Source organism: Chelonia mydas, chromosome 3, assembly GCF_015237465.2.
Source record: "Chelonia mydas isolate rCheMyd1 chromosome 3, rCheMyd1.pri.v2, whole genome shotgun sequence".
Taxonomy (NCBI): Eukaryota; Metazoa; Chordata; order Testudines; family Cheloniidae; genus Chelonia; species Chelonia mydas.
The window spans coordinates 145,540,828-145,562,291 of record NC_057851.1 but is presented as its reverse complement, the minus strand read 5'-3'; the positions used below and the strand labels follow the sequence as shown (position 1 = coordinate 145,562,291).

General features: G+C 41.4%; 1 protein-coding gene across 8 annotated transcripts in view; it reads left to right on the top strand.

Moving 5' to 3' along the window:
- The window catches only part of BTBD9 (BTB domain containing 9), a 298,672-nt gene that overhangs the window by 182,544 nt on the left and 94,664 nt on the right, over nt 1–21,464 (top strand). For all 8 annotated transcript variants that reach the window (XM_037895534.2, XM_007071677.4, XM_043543500.1 and 5 more), the window contains one exon: nt 14,170–14,359. In XM_037895534.2, coding sequence (XP_037751462.1) covers nt 14,170–14,359 — 190 coding nt within the window. The remainder of the gene's footprint in view (nt 1–14,169; nt 14,360–21,464) is intronic.

Genomic DNA, 21,464 nt, shown 5'->3' with positions numbered 1-21,464 from the left:
TCCCCACTACTAACTAGTAACAAATCTGAAATGGCATCATCACTTGTTGATTTGGTAACTGTTTGGTGAAGAAATCTGTCAGCTATCAGAAATCTGTCAGCCAGGAAAATCTGGGCCCTACCATTATTAGTAGCACATGTCCTCCAATCTATATCTGGGAAATGAAAGTCTCCCGTAATCACACAATTCCCAGTAGTATTTATTTCATTAAAAGCATCAGAGGTCTCCATCCATATCCAGATTGGATCCTGGGGGGGGAGTCTGTGGCATACCTCAAGCACTTTCCTGGGGCAGCCTCTGGTAGCTTTCTTCCTCAAAGTGATTTTGAATCTGTTTTATCCATTCCATCACTTCTCATTTCTTTACAGTCTGCCTCATCATTAATATACAATGCTACTCCACCACCTTTACCTTTATTTCTGTCTTTCCTGAACAGTACATAGCCTTCAATACTTGTACTCCAGTTATGACTACTATTCCACCATGTTTCTGTTATCCCTGTAATATCTGGTTTCACTTCCTGCATCAGTAGTTCTAGTTCCTCCCTTCTGTTACCCAAGTTCCTGGCTGCTTCTCTCTTGGGACTAATATACCATCTATCTCTGCCCACACTGGCACTGCACAATGGAGACTGGCATAGTTGAGGACCACACTGTACTGAACTTTGCTCTAAGCAAGTGTAATCTAAATGATGGTTGCAACATTTGTTCCCTCTTGAGTACACTTTCGTGTGTGGTTGCAAGGTATGTTTCAAGTGTGCTTTAGGGACCACATCAAATTTCTCTTAGGAACAAGTTGATTGACACTAAAGTGATTTTTTAATTAATTCAGAAGCAGCCATAATTTGGGTGTTTACATTCCTGGACTGAAAGAAGAAGCAGACTAGAATGGCATATCACACCTCAGTAGGGGTACGGCTGGGTACAATGTGGACAGCACCCTGGCCTCTTTTGCATCAGCTATTACTGAGAAGTAAGTGTGTGTGTGGTGGAGAAAATAGAGACTCCACCCTTTAAAAGAATGTAATCATTGCTGTTCCTGAGCACCTTCTCCCAGTGTCCTGGATATATTCCATCTGCCACAACAGCTTTTAAGCAGAATTCCTCCAGGGACTGCTGCGTGTTCCCCCCCAGTACACTCTCCCCAGAGCTTTGCTGGCATCTTTGATTTTCATGCTCAAAAATGTTTTGGCCTAATGCAATATTATAAACTATTATAAATATCAAAACCAACTATGTTAATTTCTTATGTACTGTGGTGTTGCAACAGGGGCCACACCTAGGAGCCGCCAACCAGAGCCTGTTGTGCTGGGTGAGGTACAAACATATCATCCAGTGCCTGCCTGAAGGAGCTTATGATCTTAATAGGGACCAGATGTAACAACAGATGGGTGTAAAATCCTGTTTGTGGGAGTCAGGAAAGACGGGGGTGACAGCAATAGGAACACATGTTTTCATACAGTAGTTAAATGTACAGTCTGGATACTTAATGTTATTTATTTTTTAATAAAATGAACAAGAGATGTTCATTTAATCTCCACCCAAAATACTGGTAAAAATCCCTATGTTTGCCAAGTGGAAAAAGATTAAAGTAACATAATAGGAAAGAGCAAAACTGGTTACAGCAGTTAGCAACCCTAATTTCCTTTCTTTTTCTTTGCCCTCAGCATTAAGTGTTTACATGTGTAGTTTGCCAGTGAGGAAACTTTAACCTACTGCTGAATAGAGAGAAAATATAATTTTGCCACTGATATGAGGGAAGGTAAATGGGCAGTCTGACAGGCAACAGAAGGAGAAAGAATGGTCACTTCACATTTAAAAAAAAAAGCAACACTTTCCTCTAGTGTGATTGGATGTTGATTGTTGTCCTTCCAATCTGTGGAGAAATAAAGTCATACAGTTCTTTTAACTGAAATAATAGATCTGCAATGAGTTGAAATGTATTCAGGTACTGTCTCTGAGAAACCCCTGCTAGCATTTGTGTACCTTCCTGACTGCAAATCAGCAGCACAATTCTGTGGAATCTGAGTGATCCATTCTATTAACTGAACTTTTTAGCCTCAAACCCCGATTGTTGAGTTGAAAGGAAAGCCTAGATTTCATCAGAAACATGTCCAACAGATAAAGTCTGCAGTATCTTAAAGTGAGTTCTCTTAGAAAAATAGATTATATAAAAATGGTACCTTCTTACATGTATCTGCTTTCTCTGGGCATGAGTCATATCTACTTATTTTATTAACTACATTATGTTTTTATTACTCCTGTTAGCCCTGAGAGCCAATACAAAAATTAGGTGAATTCCATCTATTCCTTCTCGTTCGTCAACATTGCTAATTACCAATTGCTTACACCCATGCTAGCCAGTTGAAGGCAATAAAGACGCACTGGTTTCACTGAGGGTAGAATTTGGCCTTAACAGACTTTATTACTGGTGATGATGCCTGAGATGGAAAGAACCCAGCTTTAGTCTCATCTATGGAAGTCACTGAGATATAAATATGGAAATCCACAATGTTACTTTTGCAAAGTCACTTCAGAGTAGAACTGTAACCTTAGGGACCAGTTTTTCCGACAGAAAACACTGGGTGTTAAAAATAGTTTTTTAAAAAAAGAATACCTCCAAATAAAAAAGAAGGGAAAATATACATATCTGACTGACATTTTTCTCTACCACTTTCTCTCGGAGGTGGAAGGTAGTTAAATAACATGTCAGTCTTATTTTTAAACATAGTTGGTATAGGTGGCCCCCAGCTCATGTCCTGGAAATAACACTGCCCTTAAATGTACTGGCAAGCTGTTGACCACTCCATGCTGCAACATAAGAGTGGGGAACAGTAAAATCATTTTTAGATAAGTATTTTCTTGCTGTTATCCACTGCCACAGTCATTTTTTACTTTGTTTGCTTACTGAATGCTCACACTTTGTTAACATGCATTCTTTGCATTCCATAACAGCAAATTAAATTTGTCTGAGCAAAATTGCTATGTGCACAGAAGGCGAAGAAAGTAATTCCCATCCATGTAGTCATTCCTCTTTTGCTTTTTCTTGCAGTTTGGTTTATTGTAATAGTTGGATAGCTGAAGCATAGAAAAAGAAACACAGAAATAGATAGAAACTAGACTGTTGTTTTTGGCAGTGCATTTTTGTAAACAAAATGACACAAATTGAGGCAGAAATTCCAGAGGGGAAAAGGAAGAGAGCCAGAAGACTGAAAATACTGCACAGAGCAGAGTCCCATCCAGATGGTGTTTTTAATAAATTTATCAGGCGGGTATGAAAGATGATAATGAACATTCAAAATGGGGAGTGGCAGACTCCCCTTGGGAGCAAAAACAGTATGGCACCTTCTGTGTGTTGCAGTTAGAGTCACTGTTTAATTTACCACTGTAAAAAGGACCACAGTATTGCATTCAATGTGTAGTGAGACAGGTTTCTGGGCAATTATTGGGAAGTTCAGCTTGGCAAGGTAATAGTTTTTTAGGAGTGAGGAGGTTGTGGAGTAGTTCAAAAATCATTCAGTGTAACAGAGGGAGGGTAGGGCTTGGTGTGTGCAAGTAAATTTTTGAATAGAGTTGAGGTGTGCAATGCTAAATTAATGTCTTGCACAGTTCACAAAATGTCTAGAAATGGGATATAAAGCCTCAAACCACAAACTGAAAGCATTATTGTTACACTGGCATTGCCCCCACTACCTCTTTCTAACCTAAAGGTCAGTAGTTTTCCCCCTTAAACTGAAAGCAGCAGTCTATATGTTTTCTTAATTCCAAGGAAGTCTCCTCTGTCTGCAAGGCAAGGAGGGGAGAGAAGAGCCAAAGAACTTTCTTTTTTGGTGCCAGCACTTGCAGTTTTTACTGTCGGGGGAAGGACAATTTCATGTCTTAGAATCATAGAAGATGAGGGTTGGAAGAGACCTCAGGAGGTCATCTAGTCCAATCCCCTGCTCAAAGCAGGACCAACACCAACTAAATCATCCCAGCCAAGGCTTTGTCATGTCTATCCACAGTAACACATTTTGAGTCCTTCCTATGGAAACATTTCCAATGTTTGCCACAATTTTATTTATTTTACTTATAAATCAGAAATTTGGTGAATAACTGTTTTCAGGCATTAAGGACCAGATGGTTTTTTTGGATATCATGTATGGTCACTTGGTAGCTTTTGATATGGCACATGTTGAGATGGTACTTGGTAGCTTTCTGTCATGGACCATAGGGTTAGTGCAGTACATTTCTGGCATAGGGATTGATTTTGTCTCGGCAGAGTATGGTGGGTTGTCTCAGCAATAAGAAAAGCCATATTCCCACTCCTTTTTACGAAAAGCATGAGCAGTATAGTAAAAATGGTATTCTAGGGATGCTCTTCATTTAAAATTGATCTCAATGATTTTTTAGAGCTGAAGAGTTTCATGAGTAGTTCTCAAGTTTCACATGACTGTGTTTCAACCATTTTCAAACAATGCAGTACTTTAAAAGAACATTATAGAAGCAGCAGTTGCAACTCTATAATTGTTTGTGTTCTGACATGGTCTTAAAATAGCATAAATTCCTGTTTTTACCTCCTTCTAGTGGTCTTTCCATGTGAAATTTCAGTGTTAGTTTATTATGCCCTCAGAATTTTCTGTGTAGTTCTTCTTTGGTTTCTTTTTTCAAATTTTTAATATGAAGTGTTTGAAATTGGTCTTCAAGAGAAATTTATTTTTGACCATTTAGCCTTTTAGTCAACTGATTTCTTGGGGGGGGGGGGACAAGCCCCCCCCCACCTCACTATCAGCTACACAAAATTTGTAAAGTAATGAATTTTGAGTAGATCTAGTGCAGAGGGTAGTTTCAGAAAATAAATATTTAGCATAAAGGATAACATTTTGCCATTACTCTTCATCACTGAAAGTTTGTCCTTCATCAGGGGCTGGCACATAAAATCTTCTATTTCAGATAAATTAATCATAGAATCATAGAAGATTAGGGTTGGAAGAGACCTCAGGAGGTCATCTAGTCCAAGCCCCTGCTCAAAGCAGGACCAACCCCAACTAAATCATCCCAGCCAGGGCTTTGTCAAGCCAGGCCTTAAAAACCTCTAAGGATGGAAATTCCACCAGCTCCCTAGGTAACGCATTCCAGTGCTTCACCATCCTCCTAGTGAAATAGTGTTTCCTAATAACCAGCCTAGACCTCTCCCACTATAACTTGAGACCATTGCTCCTTGTTCTGTCATCTGCTACCACTGAGAACAGCCTAGCTGCATCCTCTTTGGAACCCCCCTTCAGTTAGTTGAAGGCTGCTATCAAATCCCCCCCACCCCCACTCCTTTTTCCCTGCAGATTAAATAAGCCAAGTTCCCTCAGCCTCTCCTCATAAATCATGTGCCCCAGCCCCTTAATAGTTTTCGTTGCCCTCTGCTGGACTCTCTCCAATTTGTCCACATCCTTTCTGTAGTGGGGTGCCCAAAACTGGACACAGTACTCCAGATGTAGCCTCACTAGTGCCGAATAGAGGGGAATAATCACTTCCCTCGATCTGCTCGCAATGCTCCTACTAATGAAGCCCAATATGCTGTTAGCCTTCTTGGCAACAGGGGCACACTGTTGACTCATATCCAGCTTCTTGTCCACTGAAATCCCCAGGTCCTTTTCTCAAGAACTGTCGCTTAGCCAGTCGGTCCCCAGCCTGTAGCAATGTATGGGATTCTTCGGTCATAAGTACAGGACTCTGCATTTGTCCTTGTTGAATCTCATCAGATTTCTTTTGGCCCAATCCTCCAATTTTTCTAGGTCACTCAGGACCCTATCCCTACCCTCCAGCGTATCTTCCTCTCCCTCCAGCTTAGTGTCATGTGCGAACTTGCTGAGGTGCAATTCATCCCATCATCCAGATCATTGATGAAGATGTTGAACAAAACCAGCCCCAGGACCAACTCCTGGGGCACTCCACTTGATACCTGCTGCCAACTAGACATGGAGCCATTGATCACTACCCGTTGAGCCCAACAATCTAGCCAGCTTTCTATCCACCTTATAGTCCATTCATCCAATCCATACTTTTTTAACTTGCTGGCAAGAATACTGTGGGAGACCATATCAAAAGCTTTGCTAAAGTTAAGATATATCACGTCCACCGCTTTCCCCATATCCACAGAGCCAGTATCTCACCATAGAAGGCAGTCAGGTTGGTCAGGCATGACTTGCCCTTGGTGAATCCATGTTGACTGTTCCTGATCACCTTCCTCGCCTCCAAGGGTTTCAAAATGGATTCCTTGAGGACCTGCTCTATGATTTTTCTAGGGACTGAGGTGAGGCTGCCTGGTCTGTAGTTCCCTGGATTCTCCTTCTTCTCTTTTTTAAAGATGGGCACTATATTTGCTTTTTTCCAATCGTCCGGGACCTCCCCCGATTGCCACGAGTTTTCAGACATAATGGCCGATGGCGCTGCAATCACATCAGCCAACTTCCTCAGCACCCTCAGATGCATTAGATCTGGACCCATGGACTTGTGCATGTCCAGCTTTTCTAAAGTCCCTAACTTGTTCTTTCACCTCCTCCCCACACTGCACTGCCCAGTCCAGCAGTCTGGGAGCTGGCCTTGTCTGTGAAGACCAAGGCAAAAAAAGCATTGAGTACTTCAGCTTTTTCCACATCATCTGTCACTAGTTTACCTCCCCCATTCAGTAAGGGTCTCACACTTTCCCTGACCTTCTTGTTGCTAACATACCTGTAGAAACCCTTCTTGTTATCCTTCACATCCCTTGCTAGTTGCAACTTCAATTTTGCTTTGGCCTTCCTGATTACACCTCAGCATGCTTGAGCAATATTTTTATACTCCTCCCTAGTCATCTGTCCAAGCTTCCACTTCTTGTAAGCTTCCTTTTTGTGTTTAAGCTCACTTAAGATTTTTCTGTTAAGCCAAGCTGGTCGCCTGCCATATTTGCTATTCTTTCTGCATATTCTGTTGATTTGTTCCTGCGTCATCAATAGGGCTTCTTTAAAATACAGGCAGCTACCCTGGACTACTTTCCTCCTCAAATTAGCCTCCCAGGGGATCCTGCCCATCAGTTCCCTGAGGAAGTCAAAGTCTGCTTTTCTGAAGTCCTGGGTCCGTATTCCGCTGCTTTTCTTTCTTCTTTTTGTCAGGATCCTGAACTCGACCATCTCATGGTCACTGCTGCCCAGGTTGCCATCCACTTCTACTTCCCCTATCAATTCTTACCTGTTTGTGAGCAGCAGGTCAAGAGGAGCATGGCCCCTAGTTGGTTCCTCCAGCACTTGCACCAGGAAGTTGTCCCCAACACTCTCCAAAAACTTCCTGGATTGTCTCTGCACTGCTTATTGCTCTCCCAGCAGATGTCAGGGTGATTGAAGTCCCCCATGAGAACCAGGGCCTGTGATCTGGAAACTTCTGTTAGTTGTCCGAAGAAAGCCTCGTTTACATCATCCTCCTGGTCTGGTGGTCTATAGTAGATGCCCACCACGACATCACACTTGTTGCTCTCGCCTCTAAACTTAACCCATAAACTCTCAACAGGCTTTTCTCCAGTTTCATACTGGAGCTCTGAGCAATCATACTGCTCTCTTACCTACAGTGCAACTTCTCCTCCTTTTCTCTCCCACCTGTCCTTCCTGAACAGTTTATACCCATCCATGACAGAGCTCCAGTCATGTGAGTTACCCCACCAAGTCTCTGTTATTCCAATCACAGTTCCTTGATCCTGCGAGGACTTCCAATTCTTCCTGCTTGTTTCCCAGGCTTCTTGTGTCAAGCATCTAAGATAACTAGTCGATTGCACTACTTTCTCAGTATGAATCAGGAGGCCTCCCCTGTTGCACCCTCCTCCTTGTGTTTCCTCCCGGTATCCCACTTCCCCACTTACCTCTGGGCTTAGGTCATCGTCTCCTGGCAAACTTAGTTTAAAGCCCTCCTCACCAGGTTAGCAAGCCTTTGAAGAGGCTCTTCCCTGTCTTTGTTAGGTGAATCCCATCTCTTCCTAGCAATCCTTCCCCCAATCCTTCTTCGTGGAACAACATCCCATGGTCAAAGAATCCAAAGCCCTCTCCCCGCCACCACCTGCGTAACCACACATTTACTTCCACAATTCGATGGTCCCTACCTGGGCCTTTTCCTTCAACAGGGAGGATGGACAAGAACATGACTTGCGCCTCAAACTCCTTTATCCTTCTTCCCAGAGCCACGTAGTCTGCAGTGACCCGCTCAAGGTCATTCTTGGCAGTATCATTGGTGCCCATGTGGAGAAGTAGGAAGGGGTAGCAGTCCGAGGGCTTGATCAGTCTCGGCAGACACTCTGTCACATCCTGAATTCTAGCTCCAGGCAAGCAGCACACTTCTTGAGTTTCCTGGTCTGGACTGCAGATGGATGACTCTGTCCCCCTTAGGAGGGAGTCCCTGACCACCACCACCTGTCTCCTCCTCTTGAGAGTGGTGGTCGTGGAACCCCCATCCCTAGGACAATGCATCCCATGCTTTCCGATCAGTGGGGTCTCCTTCTGATCCCTTCCTTTGGATAACTCTTCCAAACCATTCTCTGCTGTAGTACCTGTGCAGAGAGCCTGAAAACAGTTTCTTACCTCTATCTTCATTGAAGTACATGGGTTCTCCTCTTTCTTCTTCCGGAGGTCATATGCTGCCAGTTTTCTTCCCCGTTCTGCACTGCCCTCTCTGATTCTTCAGCATGTTGTGCCTGCAGTACCAAATGCTGGCTTCTATCCAGAAAGTCTTCATTTTCTCTGATGTAATGCAGGGTTGATGCTTGGGTCTCTAGTCCTTTAATCTTGTCTTCCACTATCGAGACCAGCTTGCACTTCGTACAGACGAAGTCGCTTCTATCCTCTGACAAACATGGCACATCCTGTGCAGGTCACAACAGCTGGTCACTCACTATCCATAATGTCTTCCTTCTAAGAGCCTCTTCAGATGTTGTATTTACTGCTCACAGAAGCCTGAAAGGCAAAAACACTCTGTGGGAACTACCCCCAGGCAAACTCCCTCTGTTTGCCTGTCCTCTGTTCACCACTCACTCGGTTTGCAACTATAAAATTAAAATAAATAAAAATAAAATAAATAGCTCTTTTTCAATGAGATTACCATCTCACATTGTTCTCTGTGGACGGAGACCACAGGCTGCCCTCCATTCAGAGGGTTGTGTTTCTCTAAAGCCTGTGCAGAAGAAAGGTTGTGTTGCAGGTAGCCAAGATGGTCACTGCCTTCCATTTTTCTGGAAAGGAGTGAATCCAACTTGCACCTCTGCAGAGTAAATGAATATTAGAAATGTGGAAGACGAGATTATGGGAGATCATAGTGAGGGCATATGAGTGGGACAGAAGATGAGATAAACTAGGGAGAAAGACAGGAAGGGGTGGGCAGGGAGGATCAGGTGAAAGGGAGACAGTTATAGGGACAAAAAGAAAAGGAGTACTTGTGGCACCTTAGAGACTAACAAATTTATTTGAGCATAAGCTTTCGTGAGCTACAGCTCACTTCATCTGATGCATTCAGTGGAAAATACAGTGGGGAGATTTATATACATAGAGAACATGAAACAATGGGTGTTACCATACACACTGTAACGCAAGTGATCACTTAAGGTGAGCTATTACCAGCAGGAGAGCGGCGGGGGGGGGAGAAAAACCTTTTGTAGTGATAATCAAGGTGGGCCATTTCCAGCAGTTGACAACTTGGCCCACCTTGATTATCACTACAAAAGGTCCGTCCCCCCCTCTTACCCCCCCCCCCCCGCGCTCTCCTGCTGGTAATAGCTCACCTTAAGTAATCACTCTCGTTACAGTGTGTATGGTAACACCCACTGTTTCATGTTCTCTATGTATATAAATCTTCCCACTGTATTTTCCACTGAATGCATCCGATGAAGTGAGCTGTAGCTCACGAAAGCTTATGCCCAAATAAATTTGTTAGTCTCTAAGGTGCCACAAGTACTCCTTTTCTTTTTGCGAATACAGACTAACACGGCTGTTACTCTGAAACCAGTTATAGGGACAAGGGATGTAGAAGGACAGAATTAGAAGACAGTAAATTGAATCCCCCTTCCAGTAGCCAACAGGGAGGATTGCGTTAATGCATTTAAACTTGGCTTTTGAAATGATCCCACACTCACTGGGGGTGGGTACTTCTCGCTACAGGCTATGTCTTCTCTGCAGGGTTTTTACTTCGGTTTTGCACTGATCCCTCCCCTCCTGTCCACACACCAAACCCTCTCAGCCAAGTTTGGTGGTGTTTTCAACCTGGGTTTGCTGGCTCATCTGAGGCTATCAGTTAAAGCCCAAGTGAGGCAACATGCCCACCTTGCAGAGAGGATGCAGACTAAATCAGTTGAGAGCTGATAGTCATCCACTGCCTTCCCTTAATTCCCCTCATGTGCCCAGAAAAACAGACAAGGCTCGCACAATTCACTGGGAAAGTATCATAGAGCAGCTGAGCTAGCAGCAGTGCAAAGTAACATGGGATACGCCTCCCAAATATCCTAGCAATATACAAGTGTGTACACAGCACCAGGGAGGACAAGTAACTCAGTTGTGGCTTTGTAATGTGGGTACTTAGGACCAGGTGCTGACCACCAGCGTTAACACTCCAGTGAAGACATAGTCCTCGACTCAAAAAGAGGAAACAAACAAAAAATGTGATTTAAAATAAATAAATATACATCTACCAGTTTAATCCAGTCTCATGAGTTTTGGGGGATCTGTTTCATGGTGTTAAATGCTTGCATTTGGCAATACTTGGGGGTGCCCTTCCTCATATCCCCAACCACAATCCACACTTACCACTTTGGCCTTGCCAGATCCTGTTCATTGTTAAGCAGTTGCTACACACATAATATACCTCACAAAACCAAAAAAGCAAGGAAATGAAAAGATAGCCAACCTCTACTCCTCCGCCCGAAGCTCACATCTTAATACCACCACAGCTAAAATATGCTACCGATCACAAGCCACAATCTTAACTCTGTCTCCTTAGGGACACCAACCTTCCAGTACCCCCTATACAAAACACCCACAATTAATAATATTTGGAGCTGATACTTGAGGGAAAGGAGCATGCTGAAGGGAAAGTTGAGGAGGGGAGTACTCTGGCTGTGGTGGGAGGGGGTAATTTAGAAAAGGTGGCACTGAACAGGTGGCATTCCTAGTGGGGCAGAGTTAAGGTTGTGGTGTTACAATAGTTACACTAGTGGTCCAATTCTAAAGGATCTTTTTCATTTGCTCATAACTTTAGTTTTTACTCTTTGGGCTGAAATTTTGCACATTTGTTCTTAGTTCTAGTGTGAGGAATTGGGGATAGGTTGGGTTGAATTTTTGTTTTGAAGGCCTGAGCAAAAATGGTTCAACTGTTTTCAGTACTGAAGAAGTACTGTACACTGTTGGTATTATGAAACATTTCACCCTTCTCCCCCTTTTTAAATAGGTATAGTACTTCAGCATGAGCTGGTAAAAAAAAAAAAAAATAGGAACTTGAATGGGACATTAGGTCATGATGTGCCTTTTAGAGGTCTGAGAAAAGTCAGTTTTTCTTTGCTTTAGTTGTAAGAGTTAACAAAGTATATTTTGTGTATGTGCACATCCTATCTATTATTTATTATTGGCACTGCACATACACATGTATGTAAATAGATTAGAAAATTTTCAGGCAGTACATGATCTCTGAACAATTGCTTATGCACAGGAATATGTAAGAAAGTCAGGTGGAGATATTTTATTTTAAATGTGTATGTACATATGGAATATGATTTGTGAGGGTACTTGTGGAATGAAGCAGGGATGTGAAGAAGCCCAGCATTTTTCCATACAGTGGGTTTGTATTCAGTATGTTGCCCCCTAAGCTGACCCCTCTTCACATACAAAAATCTCTAGTTTGAGTTAAGTGGTGCTTTAAACTTGAGCTAGCTGGCCTCTCAGAAGGTATGGGTTAAAGCTGAGAGCTGCTGACAATTGCTCTGTTTGCTAATCTAAACACTCTGTGCAACTTGAGTGCTGTTTTGTAGTGTGACCACTCTCAGTTGAGCTAGATTAACTCAAGAGGAGTTATCTCAAGTGTTGATAAGTTGAGCTAACGCTACAGTGAAGACAGGACTAATATATGAAGATGAATATGGAAAGAGGCATGCGTCATGCTGTATAATAAGTGAAGGTGCTTATGAAGGGATGCAGGATTATATGGACTCACAGTACATGTTAGATTGAGTGTAGCAAAACAGGGAAAGGGTTATTTGTGTGCAGTAAATAAGGCAAGGCACCACCTATTTATATAGTGAGGCTATATATATATAAAATAAAAAACTGAACAGCTGCTTTATTCACTGCGTAATATCTCATCTGCATACCAAAGGAGGCAATGGCCCTGTCAAAAATAATATATTATCATATAATTAAACTGTGTATCATAATACATACATGCAAATGGTCACGGTTACGGTTCAGCAAACAACTTTAATTTTTGCATTTCCAAACTTGAGAGCTTCATTTTGCAATCCAGGCATTCCTTTAGCATTGTTTTTTGCATTTGCAGTGGTGTTAGATAAAAATATGAAAGGTTTAGCTAAAGAAAGAAGGAATATCTTAAGACTCATGTGTCGACTGTTAAGAAGGTGCTGGACTTGAATAGTATATCTTTAATGAAGGGATTTCTGCCATCTTTATAAATGTAAAAGTGTATGTATTTGTCTCTTTACTGTCAAGATGAAGTTTGAAAACTTGACAGCAGCTTTTAGGCCAAATGAATTATAGAAAGGAACTAGTTAAGAGAGCACTATACCCACTTAACCGTTGCTTAAGGTAAATACTGGGGAATTCAAGAAATAAGACTTTTTGTGAAAGCACTTTGTAAAACACAGTGTAGAGAAAAGCACCCGTGCGCACACAAGCCCACCCCATCCTGTCAACATGCTCCGAGAGGAGTTAAAAGCCTTCACGTCATTATTGTTTTGATCTTTGGGGAAATTGCTTAAATGGCCTCTACCCATAAATAAACTATTACTGTAATGAGCTGTGTTTGCTCTGGAAAGGTGGGGAAGCTGTTTCAGAAGGATGAAACAGATTGGAGTCCACTGAGCATGCAGTCCTAAACAGAATAGAATGAGTAGGAAAAGAACCAGTCCATGCAAAGGAACAATCTCTAAGAAGATGTCTTTCCTGAATCAGAGGAAAATGCCCCTAATACTCAAACACTGTTTTATTCTGACACAAATGAGTTTGTAAGCTTCCTAAACCTCTAAAAACATTACAGAAAATATTTTAATTCCAGCTTTTAGTTTGTTATAGAATTGCAGTCTAACCTTGATTATCTGAAACTCTCTGTTGTCATCTCAATCATCCATTCATTACAATGAAGGTTTCCTCAATTTTTTGAACTTATTCACGGTTGCTGTGACATTCAAATAATTGCAGTTCTACTACATAAGAGATAGGTATTTTATTAATAATTATAATTATTGTATTAGCTGGGCCCCATATTCTCCTGTAAACTCTTTTACTTTGTGACAGCAGTGGTGCAGTGGTATTTTTGCAGTCACGTATAAATGGACACATGATCCAAAATGAGTTTTGGATAAAAGTCCGTGTAAAAAAGAAAACAAAAATCTCATAATACTGCAACACTACCCCCAGGAGGGAAAATAGCATCTACTCTCTTTTCCTCCACTCCCATTAAGTTAAGGTCCATATGGTCTCTTTTTTCCTCTCCTTGCCAGGAGACATAACTTCTATGCAGGATTTTATTTTTGCCCCTACCTGCCTCTGCTTGATTAGTTGGGGAATGCTCCTGTTATTGGCATTCCATTCACGCTGCCTGAGCCTGGGCATGCTTGTCTAGCGGAAACTATCAACAGGGTCCTTTCACACCAACAGGAAAGGAAGCAGAATGTTAATGTCCCAACTATGGTATCCCAAATGTTATTTATCCCCGAATGTTAGTTATCAATGCTTATTTTGTCACATGACTACGCTGGAATCAGTGCTGTAAAAATTTTACTGCTTGGGTTCAGAGATCACACGTGTTTTTAATTTATGCCATGAAACAGATCCATAGCTCCCTGTGTTAGCAATAATTCTATGCTTATTTCTTATTCTTCACCAGAAATAAAAATTGTTAACACTGGATAACTCATTTGCTGTCCATTTGATCACGTTTGCTCTCAATGTGTTTTAATTTACAGTTCCCGCTGAAAATGTTGCAACAATTGCAGATTGTGCCAGTGTGATTGAGGGTGTAAGTCGAAGTCGCAATGCCTTGTTGAATGGAGATACAAAGAATTATGACTGGGATTCCGGGTACACGTGTCATCAGCTAGGCAGTGGTGCTATTGTGGTACAGCTAGCACAGCCATTCATGATTGGATCAATACGGTAAGGGGATTCTTCTTCTCTAAAGACCCAGTAGCTATGAGGCTTCAGCAGCCTCACAGATAAAATTGCTTTCTTGTAAATCAACTCTGAAATGTGAAACATTTCCTGGTCAGTAATTGTATCATTGGGGATATTTTAGTATTTATCTATTTGTTTTTTATTTTTGTTCCAATGTAACATAGTATGTTTAATTTCTCAACATCTATCAAATTTTATGTCAAAATACAGTAATACAATATCAGAACAAAAGTAAAAGTTACATGATGTCAAATGACTGCCTTGTACATCTGTATGGATAGCACCAAAATACAAAAGTAAGATTTAAAAAAAGTTATAAAAAGCAGAAAAAAAGTCTACTGTATTAAAACAGAAAATTAGTTTCAACATTAACTATGGAGCAGCTAGATGCTCTGTAGTACACATGTTATTAGATAAAAATGATAGCAGCAACTGAAGAAAGGAGAGAGTCATCTTAAAATTATATGCCCACTCTTAGGGTATGTCTTCACTGCAGAGTTAGGATGGATTCTGACACCCTAGGCTAGAGAGCCTGAGCTCCAGCTCAAGCCACAATGTCCATACTGCTATTTTTAGCACGCTATCTCAAGCCCCACTAGCCTGACTCTGTCTACGCAGGGTGGGAGGCTTACTATTACCTACAGTGTAGATTTACCCCATTGAGCTGACTGTTTTCACACGAAGGGATTGTCTACATGTGAAAGTTAATTTGGATTAAGATAGGGTGGGAATTTAAAGTGCAATAGTTATTCCTGAATAACTCCATTATTTTGGAATAAGAGTGCCTTGTTCCTGTTTCTTATTCTATTTTCAAAGTGGATTATGCTGAACTAGAACAAGGCTCTCTTATTCTGGAATAAGAGTGTATGCACATGGAACTATCCCAGAATAGCTATTTGGAATAATTCAATATATAGACAAGCCCTAAGAAAATCAGGTAGTGTTCTTGTATGTTGTCAGGAACTGCATTTGTGTCTTATATGACATTTTATAAGAGAGGTTTCTAAATTTACAGTGCTTGTGGATGAAGCTGGAAATCTTGGCACCCTCAGAGGTTAACAATAGCTGATCTACAAAGTCAGACATGTATTGCTAGAAACTAGATCTGTGCCCTCTCCCTATTAAGACAGGTACCTGACTGATTAGCCAGTGAGATTCAAACTCCTTGCAACAATTGATTCTTTTTTTCTGTCTTTTTTAATTAAAACAAAATTTGAGACGTTGATCCAACCTGAATGAAAATATCAGTAAAAGCACAAGGAAAAGGTCTGAGACTTAAGGATTTTCTCTTGTGTCCTGTCCTCCTCTTATTCACATTATACACTAACTGTCTGTACATTTGCATTTTTTAGAAGTGGAGCTATTTTTGGATGAGTGCAGAATTAGTGAACCACTTAGTTTAGTACTCCTGCACCTTATAAATTTCAGGAAATATTTATTTTCCTCCTGATAAACTTGTGTCTGTTACAAGTTGAAACTACAAAACTATTATGTCTGTTATAAAACTGAAGTTAGCTGTGTAGGGGTTAGACACCCTGACAGATTCTTAACCATAACATTAGCAATTATGATAATACTGCTATAGAAATTGCACTGAATTTGAGTCCAGAGATGTTGCTGGTGAACGTTCAATGAGCAATGATATTACGGTCAGTACCTTTGTACAGTGAACAGTTCACACTCTTCAGTTTGGGCTTTTATATCCTCAACCAACTATCACAGCTTACATAGAAAAAGGAAAAATGCAGTACTCAGAATGTCTTAGAAGTTGGTGATTGAGAAGTAATTACATCATTTTCATACCAATTAAAAAACATTAAAATTTAAGAATAAAAAATCTGCAGAGGCCTGACAACATAAAAGATTAGGGGACTAATCACTAATTTATATACTTTCGCAGTTTATAGTTCCTTTGCCTATCATCTTTCAATTGGCTAATCATTATATCCTTTTCAGTATTTTCAGGTTAGTGCAAGAAATTGACTATTTTCTGTAATTAAGCTCTGTGCCACCCTCTATTGTCTTCCAGCAGAACCAATTTTAATAATTCTCATTATTAAACAGTTTTAGATGAATGGTAGCTTTTGGGGCCAGAAAATGATGGTTATATAATTGGTTTGTGTAATAGCGTAAATTAAAATATAAACTATATTATTCCATATTATAAAATTATTAGTCAGTTGTAATGAGAGTGAACTGTGAAAACATGGGGTCAGTTTCCCAACTCGGACTCCGCCAGCTTTTTGCTGCTGCAACAGAACAAACCAGATGGAAAGCTACTCTAAAGGGGCATCCAGGGATTCCTCTGAGAGAGGCGAACCCTCGAGTAGTGTAGCGTTAAAGAGGTAGTGCTACACCACCTATATCCCCTCCCATCTTCCCGCCCCCTTTAAAAGACAAAAGAAACCATAGTGCCTCCTTACAGACCAAACTAAAACCAGATACATATGGATTTAGCTTGTGTAATTGCATTTGCTACTGCAGGAAGATTCACCAGCCCTAACAGCAGCCTCCAGTGAAATGTCCATTCAGTCACTCTGGACAGCAGCATTTATTTCACAGTTCATAAACCTTTTAACCTCTTGATGAATGTTCAGCATTAAACCTAACATCAGACTTTTTAAAACAAGTGTGAAAAAAATTACTGTCTCCCAAAGTAATGCAAGGCAACCACAGACAAATGCTGAAGAAGCAAAATACTGCCTTGGTCACTAGTGAAGGTGTCTTGTCCCTAAATAGTATAACTATAAACATAGACTGTGGAGGGCCTTCTTCTGTTACCATTCTGCTACATCAGCATTACACTATTGCTGTCCGTTCTGATATTGTTTAGCTGCTATTGCTGTCTAGTAGCTTCCCTTAGTGTGAAACCTGAAAGGTCAAAGGTGCTGCTATTATCAGGAGTCCCTGAAAGAGAAACCAGAATTGAGTTAAGCTGAATTTAGTACAGAAATTCAGTCAGTTAAGCTTCCCCTTCATTTAAACCTGCGTTTTTTTGAGAAAGATGGAGGATCCTCCACAATCTTTGTCTATTCTTCTTTAGCTACCTCCCTCAAGGCACTTTAAGTGATCCCATTTTTTCAGCTGGGAGAGAAGGATCCTTCCAAAGTTCAGCAGCACTTCTCTTAAGTAGGCTATAGAGAGTCAATATAGAGTGAATTGCTCCTCCTTTCAGAAGCTGAATTTGTTACTAGACCAATGGGCTGGGCCCTAAACTATTGATTAGGAATGAAAATATGTTTTGAGTTTCATAAGCATTACTATATTTAGATGATGTGGTAAATCCAAAGAGATCAAGAACAGTGATTCTTTAAAAAGGGTAGTAGATGTTTGTAGTCTACAGAAACTGGAAGGAATTCCATTAAAGTCATATTTCAGGGTTAGAAAGTATTACTATGGCAACTAAATTCATGGCAACTAGTATGGCAACTACTATGGCAAATTACTATGGCAACTAAATTCAACAGAAGGGCTGTTGAAACTCATCTGCATTGGAAATGCAGAAGGTTAAACCGTTTAGGAACCTGTTTTGTGCTTGTGATTTACTGCAGATTTAATTTATTTGTCTCCTTCAAATGATTCTTTATAAACTGAGAAGCACTTTACTCCCAGATGTAAACATTTAGCAAGAAATTCTAATGAATATTACAAGCTTAGAAATATTTTCATAGTAAGCAGCCATTGCAACAAAAGACCTGTAAACATTTTGAATTTTTTTTAAAGAAGAAAATGAGTTTATTTGTATCTTTTAGATTTTGGATAGGAAAATACAAAATTATCATTTATGAAGTTTATCTAAGAAAAAGTTAAGGCTCACACATGTGGCAGATAATAATATAGTTGAAGCAGGTAGCTGATGCAGAACATAAATGCATCCCTTTTAGCCAGTTTCTCATACTCTGTTTTCTACTTGGACTAAAAATGTCTTTCACATTTTCCCCTCTGGTTGGTCCTTATCAGTAACAAAAAAAAAAAGTTATCCCATGAGGAGCAGAAATGTGGTAAATTGTGTATTTAACATGGCAAACACAATGCAAGTGCCTTCCTATTTAGCTGCTAAAATTGTTTTTAGTAATGAAAGTGCTGCAGTATCAAAATCAGCTGAGTAGCTGTAACTCTCTTCTAACAATCCTTGAATTGGAGATTTTAATGATATTATAGTTCCGTATTTGGCTGATAACCCTATAGATTTTTTTCTACAGTTTCCCAAAGGGGAAGAAAAGACAATCCACAAGTACATAATTTGTAACAGTGTATATGGTATTTGCCTGCATCTTAATTTCTTCCTCATGTTAAAATAAATAGGCTTATTTGATACCTCTGTAAACATATATTAACTACTTGTCCCTCTTTAATAATAGTAATAGGCACATATATGGTGCTTTTCATCTTCAAAGTACCTTCTAACATTAAAGGTTCTTGAATTAATTTGTTAATATTTTCTCTGTATTTCATCATCCCAGACACCTATTCTATTTCCAATTATCCCATGCAATTTTTGCTAATTATCACTTTCTTCCCTTACTGCTAATCTTCTGTGCTTTCCTGATCCTGCAGTGAAGTCATAAGTCTAAATAAGGATGATATTAGCACAAAACAAGTGTGCAGGGTTATGGCTCCTCTACAGGATCCAGCAAAGGGACTGGTTGGCTGCAGGAAAACCTATTCAAACACAAATAAATGCAGTAACAGAAAGGGAGATTACAGAAACTGTAGGTAATTTAAGTGTCTTTCCATGAAAATATTCTGTTTATTAAAGCTTGCTCATTACATTTTTCTTTAAGAGTGTTGTTACCTTGTGCTTGAATATTTTCTGAACTACAGCTGGTTTTCTAGCAAACTGCACATACTGTATGGACATATTACAATCTGGTATCTGTGTGTCATGAACTGCCTTTAAGGTATTCAAGAAGGGGATATGTTCTTGTGAGGTGCGTTATTATTAAGTATTTTCTCAGCTCCCAGTTATTTACCACATTCAGAACATACTGTTCAGGGAACAAAAATCCCTCCCCAGAAAGCTGACAGATTGGAAGTATAGGACCATAGAATTATGGGGCTGCTCAGGATCTTGAGAGGTCACCTAATCCAGCCCCCTCCACTGAGGTAGAACCACATATATCTAGACCATCCCTGACAGGTGTTTGTCTAACCCGGAGGTGGGCAAACTACAGCCCGCAGGCCACATCTGGCTCGTGGGACCGTCCTGCCCGGCTCCTGGCCTGGGAAGCTAGCCCCCGGCCCCTCCCCTGCTGTCCCTCCTCCCCCACAGCCTCACCTTGCCGCCGGCGCAATGCTCTGGGCAGCGCAGCTGCAGAACCTGGCCTGACCTGGTGCTCTGTGCTGCGTGGCGCGGCTGCCTGTCCTGGCGCAGCCGCGCTGCCAGCCACCAGTGCTCCAGGCTGCGCAGTAAGGGGGCAGGGAGCAGGGATTGGATAGAGGGCAGGGGAGTTCAGGGGGTGGTCAGGGGCATGGATAGGGGTCGGGATGGTCAGAGGGTGGGGAACAGGGGGGTTGAATGGGGGCAGGGGTCCTGGAGGGGGGGCACTCAGGAAGGAGAGGGAGGCGTTGGATGGGGTGGGGAGGCAGTTGGGGCGAGGGGTCTGGGGACGGTCAGGGAGAAGGGGTGGTTGGGTGGGGCAGGGGTCCTGGGGGGGCAATCAGGAAGAAGGAGGCGGTTGGATGGGGCAGCAGGGGGCAGTTAGGGGCAGGGGTTCCAGGAGTGGTCAGGGGACTGGGACAGGGAGCTATCAGGGAACAGGGAGTGTTGGATGGGGCAGGAGTCCCAGGGGGGTCAGATAGGGGGCAGGGGCCGGGCCATGCCTGGCTGTTTGGGGACGCACAGCCTCCCCTAACCAGCCCTCCATACAATTTCAGAAACCCGATGCGGCTCTTAGGCCAAAAAGTTTGCCCGCCCCTGGTCTAACCAGTTCCTAAAAACCTCCCTTGGAAGGCTAGTCCAGTGCTTAACTATCTTTATAGTTAGAAAATTTATGCTAATATCGAACCTAAATCTCGCTTGCTGCAGATTAAGGCCATTATTTGTCCTACCCTTGGTGGACACGGAGAATAATTGATCACCGTCCCCTTTATAACAGCCCTTAACATATTTGAAGACTGTTATCTGGTCTCCCACCAGTCATCTCCTCTCAAGACTAAACATGCCCAGCTTTTTTTTAATCTGAGCAGCAGCAATGTAAAATACTGGCATAAATGCAGTACAAATAATCACAGGGGTAGCATATGACACTTTTAGCTGTTGAAGAAAAGTATTGTTGCCTCTTTTGCCCTGCATAGTTAGCCAATATTTGGGGCCTTGCACGCTTGTTCCATTAGGAGGAGAAATGGATGATACAACTCAGTTATTTCTTTGGTGGAATCCTGTTTATTTACTAAGTGTGTACCTCTACAATTGCAATCAGGGAACCCTTTAGTAGGTTTAGTATCAGGCCATAACATAGGACCCATTGCCTTGAGTGGCAGCTTCTACTGTTTCCAGCTATGTCACTACGTAAATGGGCTTAATTGCTCTTTTTATGGCTCCTGAGAGAAGGGTGCTTAGCATATATATCAGCTTGAACCAGGTCTGTGATTGTCTGTAGATCAACAACAACCTGCTTGGTGGCAGCCATTAACACCTTCCAGCATAACTGTATTTACAATATACATTTCTTGAGCTAGAGGACAAGGCATAGCAGACTGATGCCATTTGCTAAGACACCCAGTAGTGAATGTTGCATATAGCTGCATGTGAATATCAGGGCTACTGAATGTGATAGGCAACATGGTTACTCTATGCTCAAGGCTAGGAGAGAGGACACTTGGATTCTAGGCCAGGCTTTGACCTGGTTTTGCTGCGTGGACTAGGACAAATCACTTAATCTGTGTATGCCTCAGTTCCCCCACCTGTAACATGGAAATATTTACCTGTATTTTAAATGCACTTTATAAAGTGCAGTGTGTTATCAAATTTGTAATTTAAATAAACACTAGTGGTTAAGTGAATAATAGGGGAAGCCTTGGGCTTCTGGGAATGTTAATATAAGAGAAACAAATGTTTAATGCTCCTGCTATTGCAAGGAATGAG